The sequence below is a fragment of the Cydia amplana genome, chromosome Z (assembly GCF_948474715.1).
Source record: "Cydia amplana chromosome Z, ilCydAmpl1.1, whole genome shotgun sequence".
Classification (NCBI taxonomy): Eukaryota; Metazoa; Arthropoda; class Insecta; order Lepidoptera; family Tortricidae; genus Cydia; species Cydia amplana.
The window spans coordinates 7592468-7619000 of NC_086096.1; the positions used below are offsets into that span (position 1 = coordinate 7592468).

Genomic DNA, 26533 nt, shown 5'->3' on the forward strand with positions numbered 1-26533 from the left:
AAAATTATTGTGCCTCCACAAACAAATAATTGGAACGGCAGTATAGGTATAGCGGGCGCGCCCGGGCCGGTGCCCGCTCATTTTATGGCTTATTTGGGGGAAAGCTTTATTGAACTTAGCCACGTTGTCTGTTGCTTTACAAATATCGCTTTTAATTCTATATTCCCAAGCTCGATAATGGTGCGAGACCCTCGGCCGCGACTCCACCGCACGGCATGAAATGACTTTTTCGTTAGTACGCGCTCTTTTATCCACTTAGAGTCATCTTTTTTTCCACTTGCTACAATTCACTTTCAGATTTTGCTAATACGGGCTTCATACACTCGTTATTTTTATTGTACTTATGAATAATATTATTATTGTGTTGCACTCTATGTAAATGGGGAAAAATAACTCTATTTTGTTAAGAAGATTATCTTTATCTTTACAATTTATTCAACAGGCATTATAATTGTTAACTTTCAAGTTTTCTGGCACTGTTCATTAATACACCGTTTAAGTATGTTTGATTTATATAGATAATTCATAATTTTTATGTATTTTCATATTTTAATGTTCAGGTTTATATAATCCAATTAAGGAAACTGTAAGACTACTATATTACTAAATGCTATTGTATCCAATGTAGCAATACGAGACTGTTTGTTTCTAAATAAATAAAATAAAATAAAAATAAAAGAAGCTTTAATACTAAATAAGCAGACAATTATCACATTTACAAAATTTAAAGTTATTCAAACTTTGCACTGAGCCAGTGATATTAATGGTATGGCCTTTATTTTCAAAGATGACACATAGCTAGCTTTACCAACAAAATATATTTCTCAACAGATCATACAGCGTACAGCGATAAACTAACCATAACGGTACATCCATGCCATAACATAATCCAATCACCAAACTTGGCCCCTAAACTAACAGACACAGTTTATGAAGCAGAAAATGGCGCTACACGACACCCAAGTATCGAGCCTTTAACTGCGTACAGTAGCCAGGAAACCGAAGTGCGGGATGATGGAGTGCAGTCGATTTGGCAGCCGAACGGGGCACCGAGGCGCCTGGCCTGAGGCTCGGGTCAGTAAGCGGCTTCCAGCCACCGACGGGGCAAAAATTTATGAACCGTCAAATAACTTATCACCAGTTAATGCAATGAAATAAACGAGCCTTATTTATGAACCGCCGATCACTCTTTTAGGGTTCAATTTAAGCGGGCATAGATTAATCCCGGGGCCATTAACTGGAGGGGCTTAAAGGGTTATTTCGCGTGCAAGATAGGTACTTACCGGAGCGGAATTGCATACCTAATGTTTCATAAATACATAAGTGTAGAAGATATAATAAGATGTCTCGAGTTGTACAAAACTATAAAATATAGGTATGTAATTACATATTTTGCCATCCTTGTCTTTTTAAACATATAAACGGTTTTTTTAATCCTATATTTTGATTTTAAATAAGACAGAATAGTTTTAAAATTTATGAACCTACTTGTTGTAGGTACTCCGTCATGCATAAGTAAGCTCGGTAGGTACCTAAAGTAAAATGGTGCATTTCCCGAGTTCCTTTTCAAGAAATCGGAACGTGTTTTGTTTTTTACAGAACCCTCCATCGATTTCCGCGGCTAGGGTAGTCTAGTTGGCTTTTATTTATGGATCTTCTCGCGCGTGTGAATACGGTTAAATAGTGGGGGCAGCCCCTTCGCCTCTGTTTATATTTATTTGGGGTCCCGTAATGAGTCTATCTTCGCTGACTCGCGAACCCTGTAGAGAATTGATTAATACCTTGTTAGACCCAGTGTTACGGAAAAGGGGGATTCCGGATTTTAACGTATCTTTGCAATTTTGTTTAATTGTAAATGTAGCCGTGTTACATGCAAAATAGAACACATTTTAAAAATTGGTCATTTTAAGGGTTCATAAAAATAAACAATTGCGACGCGTTAACTGCGAATAAAATATTGTTTATTGACTGGGATAGATGGAATGGTTAATTAACAGCGTATATATTTTAATTACCCATTCTGGTGTGAGAGAATGGTCTATTTATGTAGCCATATAGCCGTAAGGCGTTGACTGCTCTGAGTACTGTGACGGTGGCTTTAGTCCTAATCAAGGTTTATTTGGTTGTTATCCACGTTAGAGCGATCTACGTGCGTTAATAATGTTATTCATATCTCGAAGACATTTCAGAATTTCAGATATTTGAATCTGAACGGAAAATAAGATTGTTACTTTTTTATTTACTTTTTTATTTATTATTTAACAGGGCCTTTATACGTTTGTGTAATGTGGGCTCTATGGTCCGCTTCTTATGAGTACTTCCAAAAATTACAAAATTCAGTGAATATTTACAAATACAAAAATACAAATACAAATGCATTTATTTCATTACTTTTAAATAATTTATATCTATACCTACAAATAAAATAAATCTATTCTTAATAATTAATCGATTCTTAATCGATTCTTACTTTCAGCGTAACTTTTGATGTAATTTTTTTTTTCAATTGCATGCTGCATTAGTATATTTATAAAATGTCCAAAAGATATGCGTTTTTTACGTAACACACGTCAACCAATGAGCACTGGGTTTAATATCAACATTGGCACCTTCCTACCCTCACTCAGCTTATCTAATTCGAAAACATCTGCTCTTTTTTTGAACAACACGTCCGTTGGCATTTGTCAATCCACGTACACTCGTAATAATACAAAGAGTAAATCCAAAAATTTCAATTGTGACTTTCGTAATTGAAGTGTGATTTTTTTTTTAATATTTTTGGAATCGCTTTGAATTAAAAAACAATAATAAAGTCGTTAAATCGCAGAGTAGTCATTTTCATTGCTCACGCGTGTATTTCGCGAGCTTCTAACATCCCCATTAGAGATCCTAGTCGTGAACATACATCATAATATATATGTTGTAGGTGTCGGCGCGTGCCTGGCTAATGCTAGGGGCGAGACAGTCATCACTCTTGGTTAGCGAACCACAGTCAGCCCCAAAGACGCACTTTTTAGGGATCCGCGAAAGACACACGTGACTGATGACTGTTATTAAACTAATATGTACTTAAGGATTTCGGTGCGCCTTTTATGTATATCTCTAGGTATAATTTCATGTTTAAATGATTGTTATAGCCTATAGTTAATTTTTTTTACAATTAATTTACTAGCTCGGTTTCATACTGATTCGTTCACTTGTCGAATCCTAAATCTATTAGATCATGATTCACGGATTCATAGCCTTACTTTAAAAAAAAAATTATAATGTCTGTGCGGAAAGGGAAGAGTCGTGAAATAGGAGGGAATTCCATTCTATGATTCCTTCTCTTTACGCACAGACTCTATTTAATTTTGTATTGTTAAGAGTACTTATTGATCTAGATAGTTTCGTAAATCAAATTAATATATTTAGTACATTTTGAATGGTGATTTACTAGTTAACTAACGTACCGATTTTTGTGATCATCCCTATTTATATAATAAATGGTATTACCTAATACTTGAGAAGTATACAATTGCCTATATGATATTCTTTGGATGCGCAAAGTAAGCTCACAGTCATGTCATAAATCTCGGACGGCAATGCCGATGGCAGCTCTGGGGTAATTTTTATCTCTGGCGACACCAAAGAGTTGCGGAAGGGAATTTGACACTCCGCTGTGGGGTGATCTTCGACAATGCGCTTTTGACGTAACGTCCCTTGGCGGAAAAATGAATAATTATAATGATCTCCATAATGCGTGTGTATGTGACACAAATTTAGATTTTCCCCCGGACCATTATTCTGTTTTTGATTGGGGTTGTTACTTAGGTATAGACGAGGTACATTCTCTTGATGACACTATTTGACAATATCGAATAACTTGTTGATACGTCAACAGATTTAGATTAGTTGATTTCTTTATTATTTTTATTATCTAGAAACCATACTAGTAGGTACCTACGTACCTAGGTAGGTACGTACCTACTTACCTACTAGTATGGTATATATAGGTATCCACAAACAACTCAAACAATTTGTTTATGTCTTAATATCTACTACGTACCTATCTTGTTTACTTTTTTGTTTATATTAGAGGTACCTAATATAAATTAAAAAATGACTAGTTTATAAATGCCTGAACATTTTCTTAATCTCTCGTCGTAATTTTTTTTAATGTATGGTTTGTCTTATCTAAAAACAACCTGTAAAGTCACATTTAAAACTGTTCTTGTTAGCGAATTATGTTAAAGCGACATGTATTTAGTTCATTCACATGGGCTCATTCAGACGGCGCGAGAACTCGCATGCGAGTTTCATTACATTGCGTCATTTGGTCGGTCGACTGAATTGATGTAGCCTCATTGGTCCGCAATGTAACTAAAATCGTATACGAGTTCGCGCGCCGTCTAAATCAGCCCTTAAGCGTTCTTCATTTCAAGTAGGTATAACGTGTGTCACCACAGGTGGTTTAATTAATTTTAACTAATCGGTACGCGCTGCATACAACACAGTAACTGCAAGATGTAAATTGCATCGTTAGACAATTTGTTTTATGCAAACGTTTGCTCTAGACTTACAACGCTCAGTAAATTTATACCGTAAAGCAGCAATTAAGTTATTATTGCCTGCAGTAACAATTGTATCGTCTCATTTAAAATATTAATTTTACAAAATGTCAATATCTGTTGAGGCATGGTGTATGCTATCACAACTATATTATACAAGTTTTAGTTTAGGAGGAACGGGTACAAGGTAAAAAAGTGGCAACCCAGACGGAAGTCAAGAGGAAAACGTCCTGATGTCTCCAGACAACCGCCATTTTTGCCGTATGTAAAAGGGGTAACCGATAAAGTTGGCACGGTACTTGGAAAGTACTCTATAAAGACGGTGTACACTCCTTTATTCAAAGTAGCAGGGAGCCTAAGGTCACCGAAGGACGTTATTCCGTATCAGTCACCTGGCGTTTACAAAATTGATTGCAGTTGTGGTAGTTCCTATATCGGAGAAACAAAGCGCACAATAGCAGAAAGAGTTAAGGAACATATTGCAGCTGTCAAAAATCGTCAGGTGAACAAGTCTGCCGTGGCTGAGCATTTACTGGAGTCAGGACCAAACCACTGGATTGAGCTGCATAACCCTAAAATCCTGTCCACGGATCGTCATTTCTACAGCAGGAAAGTACGGGAAGCCATTGAAATCAAAAAACATAGTAATTTCAATCGGGACGAGGGTTTCAAGATCTCATCCAAATGGAATCCAGTCATTAGTAAATGTAAGCGTAAACGAATATCGACAGTCGATAAATCGAATATCGTTAGTGTTGTGTGTCGACAGAGTGACATCCCTAGTGCGCAAAACGTTCAAGCGGATAAACAAGACCAAGTGCGGGTAGTTCGAAAAACTCGCGCGGTTAGACGATGCTGATGTCAACTTAAGCCAGTCTTCTCCGAGACCACGGGGACAACGCCGTCCTCGAAACGTCGGAGGTAAATCTTAAAACTTAGATACGCGATTAAGTCCCGTTGTATAATTTAATAAGTTTTAGTTGGCTTGAAAATGTAACAGTATAATGAGCCCCCGTCTTATGTACCTATAAGGCAATCATAAATATAAAGAGATGTTGACTAAATAGGATATAATTGCTGACAAGCATTCGAATCACGCCACTATGAAAGATGTATGCAAATCTAATTCCTAGTCAATTAGTCCTGAAGCAGCTCTAAACAAGCAGCATTAACGACCAAGTGCAATAATTAATTTATTACCTCACAATGGGTTACTAACACCTCATTTAAAATGCTAATAAGTGCTCGCGTCCTTACCGAGGGATATGTTAGGTTTACCTGAAATTGTATTTATTGTCTTATTTGCCAAGTCTAAGTGTAGGCATCCATTAGTACCTATAAATAAAACAGCGTTATAGTGTAGAGTTTAATGAATTGATTATTATCGTACAGTATAAGGCAAAGTACACTTTAAGTGACAAACGTGGGGTATCATTTCATTTCGTACCTACAACTGTGGTTATTTGTATGAAGTTTTTATTATTGAAAAAAAACTTCCTGTTTTAACCCCTACGCAAAAATAGGATAAAACCTTTATTTGCTAGATTAGTTAGTTCAATTACCTCTGTGTTTTAGGTATACATGAAAAGACGAATGCGTAATTTTCTTTACACTACCTAAATCGAGAAATTTGCACCTCGTGCCTTTCAGTTCCTTGCTTCGCTCGTTCGCTAGCTCCGAACACAAAATTAGCACTCGCAGCATATACCAACTTTTCTCTCTTATTCCATAAAAAAATATCTACACTTGTATTTACTGTTTCAAATTAGGGAAAAGTAACCTCCACTTAGAGCAGTACAGCAGACGCTACGAGGGTGTTAAAATATTGTGTTTGATGCCTGCAATTACTCTAACCTTCGGGGTTAGTAAAAGTGCCCGTTTTCGTGTGCCCGAATGCTGTGTTCAAGAATAAAAAAACTGTTCCACACTTGAAAATTACACCTAATTATAATATGGTAAAAGGCATAATGAACTTAAACGTTCTCGCGCAAACGTAATGCAATAAATAATACGCTAACTTTTAAATTTAAATTGTTTCAATAATTGCTGGCATAAAGTTTTGCGATACGAGTAGGTACCTATAGTTTAAAAGCGCTTCAGCTTGCATTTATATCCTACTATGTTAAACTCCGTCCTCGCTTAGCGCCATTGTTTGTAAATATGCCTCCACTAGTATCCGTTATCCAGAAAGAGGGGGAAAATAAGCTGTTTTATTCAGTTATCTCGAACCAGCGCTCCATATGGGGGTATCATAATACTTTTCATTTTATTATCACGCTTTTCGCAGGGGGGCCAAAGACAGGGGACGCTGAATCGTTCACACTTTTAATTTAGTCGCGTCTAATGTATGCGAATAGAGGGTACTGAGGGAGCTCGGGGCCTCACTCGAGCGCTGTTAAACAACTATCAGGCTCGGAGGGTGCGTGAGCCTTAATAGTTTTCCCCTTACTCCATACATTATGCAAAATACTCCAGTGATATGTCAGCCCGTACACTAGGGAGTTTTATTGTTGTTCCTGCGTTTATGCCCTTTTATGAAGTTAACTTTAATTAAATTGGAGCCGTATTTGTAAGGACGATTGACTGAGAGGTATTAGGCGGAGATTTATCTGCTTACACACGCTTAGTCATGTGAGAGCCTGGGCATTAGCTGGCGACGGGTTAAAAAGATTATATCCGACTCGAATTACAATGGCCATTAGAGCCATTACTTCATTAAAGTTTTGTTTAGCATATTTTATTGTAACTTAGGTACATATATCTATAGGCAAAAAAGTACGTACCTTACTATTATTAGGTACGTAAACTTCCTAATTAGTTGATATTTGGCCAAGGGAGAGATAGGTACTCGTACATATTTTAAACCGTAATTATAAGCCCCGTTACAAAACTGCTGTTTCATAAACTCGATAAAAATAATCCTCCTCCTCCTTGCTTAGAGGTATTGGGTAGTTATTGTTGAACATTGTTTGTTCATTTATAGTGAGGTTAGAGTAACATTTTGATTGACTTGAACCATTATACCTACATACCAATACAAACCTACATAACTGCGGCCGAGGTAAACTTAAGTTTAAAGCAAACTAAAACTCGAGCTCCAAGTAAACTAATGATGGGTATATGTAGGTAGTAGCAGCATGTTTGTTTATTATGTCGTGCGGTGTTTCAGAGCAACCCTTACGCACTGAAGGAGGGCGGCGGCGAGATGTCGGCGTGGACGTCTGCGGGCCTGCAGCCCTCGGGCGGCTACTACCCCTACGACCCCACGCTCGCGGCCTACGGGTAAGTCCCTCGGGCCCACGGGACCCCAAAGGTCCATTGCCAGCGCCACTTTAGATAAAGCCCGCGCCGCGCCGCTAGGATTAACATAACACTTCCCTATCGAGACTTATCTCTCTAAGAGATTGCTATGCGAAGGCTCGTGTTTGTTGCTCGCTTTGACTTTAATAAATTTTGTTGTGTTGTGCAATTGTAACCCTCCGCCAGTTGTTGAGCCACGTTCTCGCTGAGTGACAGTTCGTAATAATATTAATGCATCCAGATTCGTCTTTTGTTGCGACGTGTAGTGTCGTGCACATGTTCGCTCTAAAACTCGCGCGTCCCAAGAGAAACGAGCATTTATTTTTTCTTTTCCAACTTTTGATTTGGTTTAGGACTTTGACTGACTTTAAAAACTGTAAAGTGGACATTACATTCGGTATCGTGACACCGCTTGTCTTAAAGAGCTTAGAATTATAAGTCTTTAAAAGGCTGTCTTAAAATGTAACTAAATCTTCAGTATAGAATTTCCACTTTGATCTTGCCGTTTTGACACGAACTAATGTTATAGAGCTAAGTTCACACTCTAGTAAGTTGCGGACTAAAAGTTTCAATGCCCCGTCAAACTCATGACAACCGACACACTTCACGAGCCGAGAAACTTTTGATGTGCGACTACCTCTACGTAAACAGCTTCGGTTACAATTTAACAATTTTACATTGTTACAAGTACCTACCTATAATAGACATATCTTAACTGTCTATAATGAGATATTCTCATAGATACAGGTTTAGGGTACATATATTATGTATATCTTATCATAGATATAAAATTTGTTGCTGAATAAAATCACAAGTCATCTAATTAGGTATATTGCAGGGGCCGGACTGAGAAATATTCGATCACCTCTCTCATTAAAACTAAGTACTTACTTAGTTAGTACAATATGCCAATTTATTATAGTAGTTATAGGTACCTAGTGTAGGTAGGTACCTAAAATAATACCCTGCAACCGTTGTGAAGGCAGATACCTGTAACATAAATACACAAAATACATTTTTAAAATAACAATTAACAATGAAAAAGAAATAAAAAAATCTCTATGACGCTCTTTAATTACCATGATTCTCAGTAGACGAGTCTATTACGAAAATAGATTGAACCGTTTAAGTGTCAGCTGGTAATAAACGAATATAGCAACAATGTGCACGTACGCAACTCGGCAATACGGTATTAAGACACGAAAAAATACCTGTATAGAGCTTTGAAATCCAATTTTATTACTTACACAAAACTGCCTACACTACCTACAATCAAGCAGTACCAGAACGCTGAAAATTCCTGTAAAAAGTTTACACAATTTGCCTTCCATATTTTTGACTCTTAAAACTGGTTAGCATAATCCTTTTCCCATTTGCTTCAGTGGCGTGTAGGCCCGTGTACGGCGATGCGTGCGAGGGACAAATGCCCACGTAACTACTCCCGTCCGAACCTCCCTGTCGCTCGCGAACTCGGCCCGGGCGAGCGACAAAGAGAAACTGACTACATCCATTTCGCGATAGTGGCTGATTAATTCACAGTTTTTCTTTGAAACGAGATCGGACGCGTTGCGTTGACGTTTTCGGCAAACTTATCAACCCGTCAGCCGCGACGAGCGGGGCGGGGCGTGCCAGGCGACGCTTTATTTATACTCAACCGCCAACGTGCCTAATTTATATAAATTTCGAATGGCAGTCATAAGACTGTCATAACAATGTACTATACGTACGCATCAATCAAGCAGAAGTTTCACGGCGATCTAGAGATTTATCCCTCCATGAATCACTTTAAAACTGCCTGAAAATAAAAACAAATCATGATACATCAAAGCAGAGTTATGCTGACAATCCGGCTCCGCTCGACTTAATATATAGCGGCGGGGCGTTATAATCTAAAAATAATTAGAGGAGACATTAGTTTTTATGCGTAAAAAAGACGCGGCGATACCGGTGTTGGGACGTGCACGGAAATACTCGGTGATATATCGCCACGCGCGCAATTGTCCGCTGCGCGCGCACAGGGTGATCTACGCCCGTCACCCGTCGCCGTAAACGTCGACCTCCACCGCCTACAAATCCAACTCATAACGCCGAGCGTGAAAACATCTCTCCGATCCATAAAAACCGTCTCATTATACCATCTCCGTACATCGATCAACTGCATCAACAAACAATATTCATTCACTTGCAAACCACGTAATTACCAGCAGTTGGCAACGAAATTGTTGCATATTCATTTCAAAAGAAAAACTTCACAAGAGTCTCATAAAACGTTCCGGGCCGCAATAAGTTAGCCGGGCCGAATAAATAGGAGGAGCACAAAGGAACGGGTACGGTGAAAAGCATACATAAGCAACAAAACTTGGCTGGCTGTAGGCCCACTTCAGTTAAGTACCGTTGGCTCGGCGTATTATTTCGAACAGCCTGTAATCTGCCACGCCCGCCGCGCGCCGAAATGAAAAATTACTCAGCTATTTTTAACATAAGAGTGGAGTACAGAAAACGTACAAAAATTAGAGAAAAGAGGGAGCACTTGTGCCGCACCATTGAGATCAAAATAAGCAGGAAATTACTCTCAAGCGAGCGGGAGTTCTCTATGGGAATTATTTATTTGTGTAGGAGCGATCTGGGCTGTTGCGTTTCAAATAAACCTAACAGCAAAGGGCGTACTGATGACACGTGGGGTTCATGACAAGGTTTAAATGATCAGTGCAGACATCATTTAAACCTTTTATGACTACAAAACAGAATTAAGTATGTACTCGTATGTACGTGAGTGCTTTGAAGTGTGGGTAACAAGGCAAAACAATGGCCTCAGTTTATTAAGTAAAACTTTCCTTACGTTATAATTTTTATATCGCTAAATAAAAGACAGCGATTAAGGGAAAATTCAACCTAATTTTAAACCTCCTGTATACCGTATTACCGAATATTACAAAAACAAATACTGATTTTTAAAGGTAAATTGAATAAATCAAATAGTTAAAATAGTCAAAAAGATTAAATGTGTCCGTGCCACACTAACAAATTTTTCAAAGAAGTTTTCATTCGTTTTACAGTTTTTATTTTCAGTTAAAAGAATTATGTAAAAATTCCTAAACAAATAATTTATTAAAAAAATATTGATAAGTAGGTAACAAAATTTTACAAAATCGTATGAAACAGTAGGTATACTTTTATGACCGTATGGTATTAGACGCCGAATTACGCAAATAATAATCAATATGATTTTATCCTTTTCTATATTACCTATCGTAAATTAACCCTCAAGTCGGTCGCGTCCGCCCAGTAATAGTTATCCTAGCAATGTGACCTGCCATGCCGTCTGAGACCAATCTGTATAACTACAGCTTAGTGACATGGCCGTTAACCAGCCAGCCTATTATGGATAGCTTTATCCATCTTTATCCACGTGATAAAATAACTGTCACTGTTTAACACCGTGGGAAAGAAAGTGACGGACACCGTTTTATCACGCTGTCACGTAGACAAGAACGACCATCATATCCGTACAGTACGGATATGATGGTCGTTCTTGTCTACGTGACAGCGTGATAAAACGGTGTCCGTCACTTTCTTTCCCACGGTGTTAAACAGTGACAGTTATTTTATCACGTGGATAAAGATGGATAAAGCTATCCATAATAGGCTGGCAGGTGATCCGAATGGCAGCTTGACAGTAACTTTTGCCTGCGGGCGGTTTTATGACATGGGCCCGATTTTTGAAATTCGACCGCTCGATTTCGTGTATTTCCTTCAGTAATATCTCCACTACTAGGCATGTAAATTCTACTAATAGAATTGAAAATACCAGTGGTTAATACCACTAGATTCCCAATTTCTATCGCTCGTATTTCAAAAATCAGTATTTCGCCGTTTTCCTCCGATTTTCGAGTGACGAAATCAAGCGATCGAAATTCAAAAATCGGCCCCATGGTCTTAGTCACTGTCGCTCCTATGAAAATTAGTAAGAATGGAAAAGCATTATATTATGTTCGAACTCAATAAAAAAGAGCGACGCACAAGAAAGCAAAAAGTACTTACATCGACTACGTTTCACCCTGTCGCATAAGTAACTAATTGGAAAATTCTATCCAAGTGTTGACACTTTACTAATGTGGCTCTATACCTACCTATTTATAACGAATTAAGTTTATAAAAAATGTATACTTGCCAATTTCGATCGAGTTATCGTACGTATTATTGTAATGGAATAGAATGTGTCTTCTCACCTGGACAAAGTTATTCACAAAAAAAACTGCGTCCAAATAGCATTACATATTTAATTTTATCGTAAATAGCATTGTTTACTGTATTTATAAAGTTAATAGCTACTCGTACAAATAAAATAAAAAAACTTATGGAAGGTAAGATCCAGTTTAAAATTCCAGTGCCGAAAAGCTCGATGTAAAACAAAAAGGCCGCCGCAAACACACGCGTCCTATGTACCTACAAAAGCATAAGTTCCACAAAAGATACGTACGGAAAGCGATACAACAAGAAAATAAATGCAACAATCTCGTTTCTACTCGACGCGCACTCGTGTTACGAATCCTAATTCTAATTCGTCCCAAGCCTCCCGTAGGGAAGAGGGGGTGTATTACTTATTTACGCGGACGTACATAGCGGTGCGCTTTACGGGGGTGGGCACGTAGAGGCCACAATTCCCCCAAGTGGGCAGATCGTAAAAACCCCGATACCGCGAATTGAATACTCGGGAATACGTAGTGATGTTTTGGTTGTACGGCGCACGCCGCCCGCCCAGCCGCGCTCAACCGTTCACTCGACTTGTTCGGCGGCGGGGCTCCGTTTATTGCCTATTGATAGCCTCCTTGTTATTAAGCAGTTTAACTTAATTATACTAACTCTATAGCTACAAATAAATTTCGTTAATGTTCGTCTACAACGACTGTTTTATTTGGGAAGTTTCGCAGTAAAAATGAGAAACAAACGTCGACATTTTAGAAACGAGTGTCGTGTCACATAAATATGCAGCCTCAGTTGACTTATTGTGTAAACGTAATAAAAGTTCCCATAATGCTCCACAATGATACATTTGCGTTTTAAAATGAGTTGTCACGGGGGCGCCTATTTTTAAATGGCGGGTAACGAATTCGGGCGCGTTACTTAAGTTTGTTTGAGTAGATTTGAAGCGATCGAGCAGGAAACGCCAGAGCGTATTAATCCCGGCATTAGTCGGCGGCCGAATATAACGCATAACTCAAAGCGCGCCGTCGGTTTTATGTTTTCGTCTCCAAATTAACGTTTCTACAAAGTATTTCCGGTCATGAAAGTATTAACATATTCGGAGAGTGCATGCGTCCCGTCCCGGGGACCGGCGTAAGTGTGCAGCGGCGGTAATTACTTGTGACGTTGTTGTCGCGAGTCTGCATGTGTCGCGGAGGGCGGGCATAGTAAGTGGACTACCTAAATTAATTAGAAAGCTTACGGGCTGAGCTCGCAACCGCTTCAGCGCTATTTCTCCTATACATATATACGTACGAGTACATGCCAACCACTTGTAGCATTTCTTATAAAAAAATATTGAAAAAAAAGTCTGAACATGGAATGCCTAGGTACCCAAAATTGGAATAATAGTAACCCAAAGTAGGTATTTATTAGTTATCGCTATAGTTATTCAAGAAATAGAATATCATAAACGATTACCACATAATCCATATATAGTATATTTTAAATACCTACATCCGTTTTATTTCACTGTCTTCATTTAATAATTAGTTTATAGTTATTTTCGATACAAGTGCGAAAAAGAGGAAATTCGAAACGAGTGGCGATAAATTATCGACACGAGTTGCGAATTACCTATTCGCACGTGTATCGAACAACGTTTTACAGTACATATGGCACTTTAATTTAAAGTTTCGACATACGCACGAAAAGTGCTATTTTACGCACTAGTGCGGAAAAGTATCCCCATATGTACTGTAAAAAATATGATGGTTGAACGCGTTGTTCAGTTCACATATAGCGGCCCGGTCCGCTGGAGCGCTGAGCGATCCGGCGCCCTGTCGTCGGAAACCGCCGTTTCTCAAGAGCTTAATCGTGTTCAAACTAATGCGGTTCGGTTTCAGAGGCTTTGCATGTGATGCGCCTTTGACACGCGTATTAAACCGTTTAAAATGGTTTTTAAATATGTTCTGGTGGCGCACTCGTTTGCCTTCGTTCAGCAAGATGGCGTCGCGATCGATGCCCACGCCCACGCCTGCGCTGCACGCCCTGCAGTTGCACCGCTGCAACGGACCGCCCTCTGACGCACAGATATTGGCGCGAACGGAAAACTTTGAAGCAACTTTCCACAAACCCTGTATTCGCTCCGTGCAAAGCGGGTGGTTGGGGAAGCCGAAACGATCGCAGCGCTTGATGTGGCCAATAATGACAAGATTGGTAACCGTGTTTCTGTCAATTCGGCGCAAAGCGGGAGAACATACATTTTTAACATAAAATGTGTTGATTAAAACCTGTGAAAAAGGTCAAAGTTTTTATAATTGCAAGCATCGTACGTATCCCCAGGAAGAGGATCACTAAGTGAGTCATCAAAACATAGTGAAACATGCGTTTTTTCCAGGGATGTTGCGAACATCCGCATCCGCATCCGCAACCGCGGAACTTCCGCATTATTTTCAACATCCGCATCTGCATCCGCATCCGCATAAAATCGATGCGGAGCTTATGCGGATGCGGATGTCGAACAAGTCGGTACAGGAACGTCTTAGCGGCGGCGTAAGTGCTAGGTAATTTCGTCATTACCTATAACGAAATCGTCTAGATCCAGAAAAGTCGGCCAAGTAACTGTTTAATAAATATAACGCACCTATATTCTTGCTCAAATACTAAAAGTTTCGTTTTTTTTTTAATAAAAAAATAATAAAAATGTAATATTTGACGTTTTCTGAGTACCTAATCTTGACATCCGCATCCGCATCCGCATCCGCGGATGTGAGCCTCTAAATATCCGCATCCGCATCCGCATCCGCGGATGTCAAAAAATCTGCATCCGCAACATCCCTGGTTTTTTCATTGAAACAACAACGAAGGAAATTGACCGAATAATATAAAATACACAGATAATTCTTACTGTTTTCACTAAAGCAAAAACCAGGTGTATTTAACATTAAATACGAATAGATTCCGCACATTGTTAAGTACATTATAGTAAATATTTTTAAGGAATAATCTTTATTTTGTTGCGCTCGTTATTTGACTGCGCCGACCACGTTGCGAACGCTAGGCGGCGCTGCCATCGTGCACGGTCCCAATACGTACCCGTTTAATACTAATCTTTTATACTTCCTTGAGAATATGTTGTACCTATTATAGAACTGATTACTAAATAAATTGCTAAAATTAATTACTATTCCTTAAATATTTGACTTCCTACTTGCATTAAATACAATTTTATGACTTAAGTACATTATATTCAATACACATTAGTAATTTATTTCTAGGTAAACAAATTATAATACACGGAAATGTTACAATACAATACGTAACCCATAATATTATTATATACGTTCTTGATATTAGTTAGAATACAACCTATTTTTCAATAACAAAATTGTACCTACTCTACACATAGGTTAATGTAGAGTAGGTACTAGGTACAGTGAGTTGCAAAATTGCATGGAGAAATAATGAATGAATTCATTGATAAAGTCGCCATGGACTTTTGTGGCTGATGGTACAATTTTTGTTAACATTTAAGTATTATTTACTCATTGTAAATCAGGGCGGAAAAGGCAAACGTTATTTACTAATACCTAATAAAAATGCGTACGTACTTACAAACTTGGGTAGATAGATAGATACCGGTTTTCTCATTTTTATTATCATTCTATAAACAAGCCCGACCAGTATACGAGCAAAATAGAGTATTTTACAGTAGAACAAAATGCCATCACTTTTGCAAATCACATCACGTCATGCTCCGCTCGCTGAGTCGAGTGCTCACCGCGCGTTTAACTTTCAACTTTAAACTGCACCTCCAGTGTTCAATTTTGCCTGCACCTCTCCCAGGATCTCGGTTCATTTTTTAACTATTTTCACGCGCGAACCTATTTATTGGGCCCCCTTAGACCGCGCCTTTGTCATGTCGGCACAGAAAATCGAAGTCAGGTACGAGTAACAGTCGCCAGGGGGAAACGCTGCCACAAATACGTTTAGAATGTGGATGCAAATGGGACCGTAGGCCCTAAAAAGTGTATCGAGCGCTTCGTGCTGCGATAGCTTTATTTTTGCTGCCGTTACGAGAAATCTATTGCCTCAAATAAAACGCCTATCTGTTACGAATTTAAAAGCCACTTTATTGTTCGTTCAAACGACCCGGCTCATCCACCGTAACCACAGTTTATATAATGTTATTATTTTAGAAGCTCTTCGTAATAATGTTTAGAATTTATGTACGTAACCCATCATTAACTTGACGTTAGATGTTGTTTTAGTCTGACAGATAGACCATTATCATCTCTGTTTTATTAATTTGTCAGAATTTAATTTTTATTGTCTTACTTTTAACGCTCACAACTACTCTTTTTTTTATAAGAAACAGTAGACTGGTTCACGTGATATTTACATACTGTTTCTTAGGATAACTTGGCTCAATAACCCTTAAGAACGTGTTAAGTTTTACTCGTATTACTTCTAAGGCCGGAAGCGTATGAAATCTGTTTTCCCGTTAGGTATGTAGATAAATTTGTGTTTGTCGACAGATATGGAGCGGGGTACGATTTAGCGGCGAGACGGAAAAATGCCACGCGGGAGTCTACCGCCACGCTCAAAGCGTGGCTGAACGAGCACAAGAAGAACCCGTACCCGACGAAGGGCGAGAAGATCATGCTCGCCATCATCACCAAGATGACGCTCACGCAGGTCTCAACGTGGTTCGCCAACGCGCGCCGCCGCCTCAAGAAGGAGAACAAGATGACGTGGGAGCCCAAGAATAAAACCGACGACGATGACGACACCATTCTCTCCGATGACGAAAAGGACAAAGACGACCAGGACGACAAAATCAAACCCCACAAAGGTACGCTCACGTGGATCGTGGCGCGTCCGAGAGTAGACTTCAGCCGGCCGCCCAATAAATCTATCAAACCTGTGCTTTCCAAACAAATTTGGGTGGCCTTAAACAATGAAGTCACTGCCGGATGTTGATTTATATTTATTATACTAAATTAAGTACCTAATATATCGTGCGTGTTTGTATAATATGACTGTTTCAATGACTGCGATGCGAAATGCTACATGTCCGTTACAATTGTTTTGTCGAACTGCCGCTGCGAATTATAATGAATTATTGCACTACGCTAATTTTGTGCCGGTGTGGGTAGTGCGTGCTATTTCATGTTCAAATTGCACCGGTGTTGTTAACCGTTTAAAATTGCTTTAATTTCGTCGGTGTATAAATCGTCCAGTGAATTGGCTTAACGCTGAGGGCCGGAGGGTGAGCGGGACCCGGAAGGAGGCGACGGTGGTGGAGGCGGCGGCGGGGCGGCGGGGGTCCCAGGCGTGTAACTGTGCGTAACCGCTCCTCGGTCCCGGATTTCCTATTCGTAGTAAAGTGGGCGGCGCCAAGGTCCAAATTTCATATAACGTTTCTTCCGTTCGTCGGAACACGGGGCGACGTTCGGAGGTCGCGCTCGGCTTGTACAACGATCTGCCCTACTTCGTGCTCTTGCCAAAGGATTTGTCGACTTCGTGGATCGTTTCTTTTATGAGGATATTCCACTGGAACGTAGGTAAGTAAGTACGGTTTCGGGGATTTTATAATGTGTCCCAATTGAATACGGCTCGACGGGATTGTCGTCGCTTTTTCTACATTTTCGTTTGTGCTTATGTTTAGGTATACGTCGTCATTAGCAGCGGTGCTAAAGTCCCACGCTACCGCTCTTTAGTCTCGGCTGTCGACAACATAAGTAAGTGGGCATTGTAACAATAAAGATGGTTTCGGGAGAGTGTTTTCATAGCGGCGGTAATGGAGGGGTGTCACGGGTATCGCGCGGCGTATGTCGCCTAATGAACGCGCCTATTGTGGACAGAAGCGCACGATTCGTGGTTTTAATGCCATCCCATAACCATGAAATGACGTAAAACCATAAGTGTTCCTAATACACATAGGTCCTTCTAACCACCGGCTTAAAGCGCTGCATCCGCGTGGAGTTAATAAAAGGACACGCGGTAGAAAATGGATGCTGTTGACAGAGAAAAGTTATGAGTTTTGCCACTTTATAGGGATCAACTCCGGGTTTAGAAAGTCGAGTGTAACTGGGGTGAAACGGTCCACTGAAGATTGGATTGGGCTGAGTTTATAACAACAACAAACATGACGAACTCTCGAAACAACTAAAATACGTTGTTAAAATAGACCGACCATTTAGGTTTTAATAAGAAAAATTAGGAATTCATTTTAATACATCACAAAAGGTAACCTGTTTAGAAAATTTGTTTCAGACAATGTAATAAGTAATTGTATTTAATTTATCAGTATTAAAGTCAGTGGGAAGGTAAGTAAATAAAGATACCTGAAAGGTACAGAATGTGAACTATAGGTACCTGACGCGGCCTTAATTTTTTTTTAAATATAAGATGTCATAGGGATCACCGATCATCATTCGCCGCTAGTACACTTGTGCAAGTGGCCGTGAGTAGTTACCTAGTACAAATTATACAAATACAAATAATTTATTGAGAAAAGTATAGTACAGTGGTTGCTCTTTAAAGACTAATAATTTATAAAGACAAGTGATTTACAAATGCCTGAACTAGGATTCCCTGTGTTTCAGGCAGCAAAGGACAATATTAATTATTTATTACTTATTCACTAAATTATAAACTATAGGTATGGTGCACAATATAAGTCTTATTACCTAAACAAAAAGTGGATTCTTAAGTACCAGTAAATATCAGAGTACAATAGGTAATCATTTTACGACTATTAGTAAGTTCTCTGTATCATCGTACGTCATTTTTTGAAGGGCGTTGCTATTAATATGATATAATTATGACAAAACATACATATGGTGCCCCACAGAGCCATCTAGTTCAGCTGTCAAACTTTAGGGCACGATTTTTTCATGCTTTTATATGCAAGTGCGTAGTTAGTTAGCTTCGCCGATTTATATAAAATCTTAGCGTAGCTCAGCTCTAGTCGAAAAGCAACCTTGCGGCCATAGGGGTTCCAAAACAAACACTAAAGCTTCTAATTCACTTAGTTTTTCGTTTACATAGCTAATAAATATATACGTGTTGCACCAGCCACTGAAAGTGGGATGGGTACACGTTGTCTAGGTCATATGATTGCTCAGTATGACCTGTACAACGTGTACCCTACCCACTTTCAGTGGCTGACCTTGTATTTTATGTACATAAACTATCCTACATTGTTCTTAAACTGACCTATGTACATAAGTACATTGTATAACTCTAAACGAAGCAGTGTCTATTAGTGTCTTGAATCAATCCAGAAACAAACCGAATTTACAAGTAGGTGTATATATTATTAATAACAAAAGCGCAATTCTAAACAGTTGAGCATTTGTGTCCCCTGTAAATTGCAATGGCACCGATGCATTGTGCGGGATTACGACACGCGCCGGCGGGGGCCCGGAGTGCCGCGGAGTGCCCGAGTGCGGCGAAGTGCCGAGTGCCACCGAGTGCCTCACTTGAATAATACGCCGTTAAAAGGAAAAATAATGTCACAATAAATTAACTTAAATTGGTAGGTATATGTTAGCGTTTAAAGAAAGTTATTGATGATTTAACGGTCAAGAAAATAGAGTGTCAAAGAAATATAGGTACTAATTCATTCATAAAAACAGCACAAAGTACATATAGTACACTTAAAAAAAATTACTGTAGTTCAAAGATTTTCGAAGAAGAAAAATTTTTAGACACGCGTAAAAAAACAAACAAAATTAGTAAATAGTCTAAAAATTATTGATATATTCATAATGCATTTAGAAATATTAGTTAAAAGTCGTTAGCTAACCCTTCGTGATGAAATCAGCCAACAACCCTCGGCTAATGCGTTTTAAGTAAGTAACTGCGTTAGTATCAGTGCAGACACGCCATTATTGGCACCCCCGGCGCAACGAGCGTATGATTGCCTCTGCCTACGTGGATATCAGATACAGTTGCTGTACTTACGTAAGTAATGTACTAGCAACATTTATACTTTTTAATTACACTCAAGAGTAATTTCTATAGCTACAAAGTGACCCGATTTCTTTATATTTTTAATTAAATAAAAGAAAACTTTTGGGTGCTTATATTTTTTTTAATTACGAAGGAGAAGGTGATACACTCACCTTACCTTAAATAAATTACCTTTTGGGTACTTACATATTTTTAGGTGCGTGAATAAATAAAGGAAGTTAGATTTATTGCAAAAATAATACAGATTTAATATTTATGTAAGTACCTAATTATTTAGTTTATTTATACCTAAGATATTCTTTTGTTATTTTATTTCCATATAATTAAGATATTGACTAAAAGTATTGAAATGTAAGAACAATATAAAAACAGATCACTTTGCATGGAATAATTACATATATCCGTAGGTACACTGTATAAGTACTTAAATCTTTTCACGCGTAGATGTGACTCTGACTACACACACAGAATAATATCCAAATAATACGCGATACAAGTAAATCTGCGAGTAAACAACGGAAACCCTACAGGATATTACAAAAACAGAAACTTTTATACCGCTTAGCCAAATCCCCGGGCACGACAACCGAGCAAATAAACCATAACGCTTCTCACTCAACATGCATAGTCGCTCTACTAAAATGTCAATGTTCGCGACGTGTAATATATCATTTTAAGCCACGGCAAACAAAGCCAATATAGAAGCTTTCACACGCCAACCCTCAGTCGTCGGTAAACAAACATCCAGAACTATCCCGCGCTAAGCCACTCATGAATAAAGCCTTCGGACCCCACCAATAAATGTTAATTTTTGTCGTAAGCACACGCATCGCAAACAAAATATTAATCCGTGGCGTTAATGGAAAGCTACAGAAGTAATACAAACAAGTGGGCTGCGAGATGTAATAAATTGCACTGACCTCAGTTGCAAAGTGCAGCGAGGGTGGAGGGCCGAGCCCCTCAGACGCGTTTTTATAATGTCTCACTCCGTGCACTGACTAAAGGGAAATACCTCTCGGCGGGCAGCGTTTCCGCGCCTCCTGCGGCGTGCACTTAGATACATCTAGTTTGCATATCTGGGGACAGCGTTGAACGCATACAGTGTTCGATAAATATTAATGACGGATAACCTGAACCGCCTCGCTCTAGCTAATTGATAAGGTCCGCGTATCGGTTTACCTTACCTACTGCAGTTTACTTCCAGCGCGGGATTTAGGTAGGTATGCGGGGCAAAATTTTGGTATCAACATTTGAAATAATACCTACTATTTAGATAGTTATGTACCTACAACGTGCTCGATTTCATAGAACATGCCATGATTCAAGGCTTAGTTTTTCTTTTCCTTTTATAATTGGCTAGTTAATTATAATAAATCTTTAAATCTGTCATTCATTAGAAAATTTAAATAAATTAGGTAACAGATCGTTTTCATTAAACGACCCTTTCAATTTGTTAACTAGCATCTTCTTAAATAACGTTCAACATATTGCTAAAATAAAACACGATGAAAATCGCCCAATTTTCGCTTATCTCCGGTCGTTGTGGGCTTTTATTAGATTAATACAATGAAAATTTAAACAATTTGCCGAATAAATATCTTCGCGCGAAGTATCAGTGGCGTCCCTATTTATCCGTAGTGAGGGGCATGCGGATAACCCCTCTTAAAAGCTAGGAGCAGTCAGCATTAAATGGAATAAAGAGAATGGAGTCGAGCGGTCGCGCCCTCCGCGTCGCCTCTGAATTTCATTAGGCTTGCCGCCCGAAACCCGCTTTACATCGGGAAATGGTATTATGATAATACCTAAAGCCTTATAAAATTTTGTTGAATAAACATTTACGTGTAATTGTGCAATAACTACAATTTCCCCTTGAAACATATCAAATGATAAAATCAAATTTTACATTAGGCCGCCCGCAGGAAAATGCGACCGTAAGAACACATTCATTAAAAAAAACGAGTATGCGTCTTCAGACTTTGCTTTATAAAAGTAAACATGAGTCGCTGTTAAAAATCAAAGAAAGAAAGGAACGACGTTGACCATTAATTGTCCTGGCGAACTGTAAGAGAGCCGCGGGGCCCGAGGGAAATGCGAAATAAATGCTCTTCTTAAATACGGAGCGACGGGCGGCGCGCCCCGCGGCCCTCGCTCGCGCCCCAAAGTGGTATTTTCACTTCGCTAATCGGATAACCACTTAACGAATGGGTCACTGCACGCCAAACGTATTTTCACACGACTTTTCTGAAGGGAGGGCAGGTTCTTACGAGCTAAAACTTACGTCCCGGGTGTTACGGTCACATCGCCGCTCCAATCCGCATCACATCGATTTTATACGGAATATAAACATTTAAAGCTGCTTTTATCGTTGTAGCATTAGTGATGGCATGGGCTATTGCGACTAATCTGATTGCAATAATACGTTCGTTCGAGTCCAACGTGAAACGTGATCGTTGTTGTCCTTTTTTACAGATGAGGAGAGGAAAGGCGACGAGCTGCTGCAGGGGATGCACCACCAGCTGCTGGGATACGGTATCAAAGAGGAGGCGAAAAGGGGATCCGACTGCGGCGTGCCAATACCGGCGTCCAAGCCTAAGATATGGTCATTGGCGGACACAGCGGCGTGCAAGACGCCGCCGCCAGCGGCGCAACCATGGCCACAGCATGGGTACGGCGCGGGGCCCGAGCGCGGCGCAGACAGCGGCTCCAACGGGTTCGCGCTGCCTGCCACGGCAGCTGCCAGCCCCGCCACTGGTTCATACGGCCGGTACGGTGGCTTCCCCGGCCAGTACGGCGCGCAACACCCCTGTGTGCACCCCGCCGCTTTTCCCGATGTGCAGACTGACACGCCGCCGCAGACGCCGCCCAACATGAAAGTGCCCAGCGTGGCCAACCCGCTTGGCAGCGGCGGCGGTGCGCCCTACTGCTTCCCGCGCCACCAGCAATCACCGCAGCGCGACCCCTACCACAACAACCACCACCCTGCAAACCATCAGCCCAACCAGCCCCATCACAATGAAGGCTCGGCCGCGTTCAAGCCCTTTTATAAAAGGTGATTTTTTTTACTTGTCAACTCACACACCCACACATTTAACACTCGGTATACAAATAATAGGTGAATTAACTCCCATGAGATGTTAACTACACCACGTGAAAAGAGTGAATGTTTCCTATTCCAGTTCACTACAACATCCCAACGGTTTCGTGCCGGCCGTCTGAAAGCGGACCGCTCCACTGGCGGTGAGTTTCTGATTGATTCAAATTGATGAGCGCCGGCCGCGGCGGCGGCGTCGCGAGCGCCGGGTAGATGTAGATGAGGTACGCCCTCGTAAATGGATGATCGCGGCGGAGATATCGCGAAAGCCATAAACAGAGTTGTGGTTTTAGTAGCGGAGACTCGCACCGGGGTGTCATGTCGGTAATTGAAAACAATGGAGTCGACTCGAGGCGGAAGGGCGACACGGCACGAGGGCGGCGAGATTGCAATCTTGCGTCATTTGTCAGTGTCACCGAGACGCACTGTGTACCTCCTACGCACGCTGACCTGCCCAAATTAGCTGCCATTTGAACTCATAACGTGACTGATTAGATTTATTTTCCGCGAGATTTTAATCAAAGCCGTTCACAGAATTAAAATACGTGATACGACACTAAGCCTTGATTAATGTCGAGGAAAATGATTTTTACTATAATTTGCTCTCCATTCTTGCGAGACCGAATATTTGTATTGTAATGGAACTTTATTTGGGTAAATATTAAACATTCTCCGATAACATTTTGTAAATTCATCACGAACAATGGTAACAAAACATGCCTAACTAAACAGACCTATACGATTATATGATTCGCAGTTGAAGTGCGAGCGCGTGAAGTTGAATTGTGTCTAACTAGTTTCCGAGTAGGGACGCATTTTTCTAAGAGACGTCAAAGGTTTTCTTAGAAGAGTCTGCGGTATCCGCGCTCATTACAATAAATCCCGTCGCGTCCGCCGCCGCACAGGACGGCATCGCGAGGAATTTTGTTTTAGCCAAACGCTCACAAATTCACTTCTATAACCTTTTGTATTATTTTGGTTTTCACGCCTTTTTGTGCCCGCGAATTCCATGACGCGAAAATAACTCCTTATCGCGGCATTCCTTTAAAGTAGCCCCAAAAAGAACGCGAAATCGACAGTTTTTGCTTTGGACTTAAATAACATACCTACCTTTTAGTTTACGGTTATTATTTGTTCTCCTGAATGGGCTACCGAGTCAAGATTTTATACTTAATTCGATAAAAAGTACTTAAATTAAAAGATAAAACAATATTTCATGTACAAGAAGACCACAACCTCAATCACACAGAATTGTAAAAGACGAGACACACAGATCGTAAGCCATGTTAATGGACACTGACGCTTAAACAAACATAATATGTATAATGTCAGTGTCGGCATGCATTATTCATTAGTTAGTAGGAAGTAAATCATCCATACGGATTTAATCCACGACACACCCAGCTCTAATTCCATTCACTACACCTAATTTAAATAAAACAGCGTTGGAATTGTTCCGTCTAAGACAAAAAACCTTAATGTAATAGGTACAATAAGTATTGTTTATGGCGGCGTCAGCGGCGCTGCCGTGCACCGACCGCACGCCCGCGCCGCGCTCGCCGATAGCGCGCGTGGGCGCGGAATCTCAATGGATCCTCTTCATTCACAACACTACCTTCGCATTAAAGCCGCTTTACTTTTTTTTAACCTCCAATCTTTCCCCTTATCTCTTAAACCTCACTCGGGTCCTCTCCGCTTCATTCAGGACCAGGTCGAGGACAACCCGTTTGACTTCTTTTTTTCATTGACGCCGTACAAACCTTAGATGACCGCAGCCGAGGTCGAATTTTTATTTCTTTCACATTTCGGTTTTCCGGTCCAGGCGATTCGTTAATAAATTCTCAGATAATGAGACTGAACGTTTCGTCACCTCATCTCGATTGCTTTAGATTTTTTCTTTTTTGGTTGATATGTGTGAACGCAGCGGCGGGCCGGCTCGGACGACACCGCGATAGAATCGAAACGGCTATCGGAACCTTTTTTTGTTAATTTAAATACCGCTATTCTTTTAAAGCTACGTTTTTTGTTTGGATGTATATGTTAGCTGGCCGGGATGTGCTTATTAATTTGTGTTTCCTGTTGTTGTTTCAGGTAAAGCAAGTGAAGTGGGTCGCTGCGCCGCGTCTCGGACACTGGGCAGTGTTGAGTGTTTCAGTCCGTGACGTCACGTCATGGCGATTAAGACACTATGAAAAGCACTAGCCCTTCCTTAGGCTCAAATATGAATGATGGTCGTCGACCCATTGTAATTTGTAACCTATTTGTTTGGTGCATTGATATGTAATTACATTGTATGGTGTACTTCGAATCCCTAAATGCACAGAATTGTAGGTATCTTATGATATTTTGTTATCTGTACCTATTTGATTTTTGATAGAGGTTTGTCGACTTTCGTCCTACTTTGTACTTAAAACGAATCACTGTACGAAATCAATATTGCTCAGTATTTTTATAGATTTAAGAGTATTATGGAAGTATAAGTAAATAAATTATTTGTATATTTGCAAGGCTCGGCGCCGCGGCTCGGCGTGTAACTTGTGGCTCGGGTGTGGCCGGCGCTGGTACTGTTGTTTTACTAAGTTCTTCCATCTTTCATTTGTCTAAATGTAATTTCAAAGCAATAAGTTATTGATTAGTTCTGGTGCCAGACAGTACTTTTACTAGTTCATAAGATAGAGTACGCTCAGTACGTAGGCAGTAAGGGAAGCATAGTTTGGTTTCGTACCCTATATCGTAAACTATTGTTTATTTTTGTTAAAAAAAACTATATGAATAATCGATAAACAACCATCGGTTCGGTTATTGTTGTTGCCCTTGTATATAAAATGTTTTGTAGATTTTCTATTTTTAGTTTCTCAAAAAGTGTACAAAGTAATTAGTATGTTTCGCCACTTTCGATGTTGTTGATGACACTCGGAATGATCTTTATAAATATTGTTTAAAAGTATTATTAGTATACCTTGTAAATATATTCAGAATAACGGTTTATTTTTTAAATATTGTTTGCGGTCACTAGGGATCTTCGGTCGACGTAATGTGTGTTGTATTCAAATTTTAATCGTCCGTTTTAAAGTTAAAATGAGTTGAGATGAGTTAATGAGTTATCTGATGACCAATCGATTGTGTGATATCGCAGGCGTGACGCGCACTTTTAATTGATGTAATTGTAAAATGAAAATCAATTTTACTAATATACGTGTTAATTACAAGTACGTATGTTACATTCACAAATGACGAAAACTAAGCATTTTTAAGGAGTCGTGATGTTCCAGTAGCAAGCTATTGGGTGATGTATTTCACCTTCAGAATACCTATAAGCGCAAGACTTTCTTAAACTTTTTTCTTATTTTATTATGTACAAGCATCCGCTTATTATACAAGTTACAAGCTGTTGAAAAACGTGTCCCAGGGGCCCGTTCCTCAA

The 26533-nt window shown here is 39.8% G+C and overlaps 1 protein-coding gene across 4 annotated transcripts in view; it reads left to right on the forward strand.

Annotated features, from left to right (window-relative positions):
• The window catches only part of LOC134661687 (homeobox protein araucan), a 116339-nt gene extending 90106 nt beyond the window's left edge, over positions 1–26233 (forward strand). For 3 of the 4 annotated variants that reach the window (XM_063517845.1, XM_063517846.1, XM_063517848.1), the window contains exons 3-7: positions 7720–7832; positions 16574–16890; positions 22488–23067; positions 23195–23255; positions 25201–26233. In XM_063517845.1, coding sequence (XP_063373915.1) covers positions 7720–7832; positions 16574–16890; positions 22488–23067; positions 23195–23234 — 1050 coding nt within the window. In that variant the 3' untranslated portion in view covers positions 23235–23255; positions 25201–26233. The remainder of the gene's footprint in view (positions 1–7719; positions 7833–16573; positions 16891–22487; positions 23068–23194; positions 23256–25200) is intronic. The other variant, XM_063517847.1, reaches the window with a different exon arrangement.
• Positions 26234–26533: the final 300 nt, after the last annotated feature.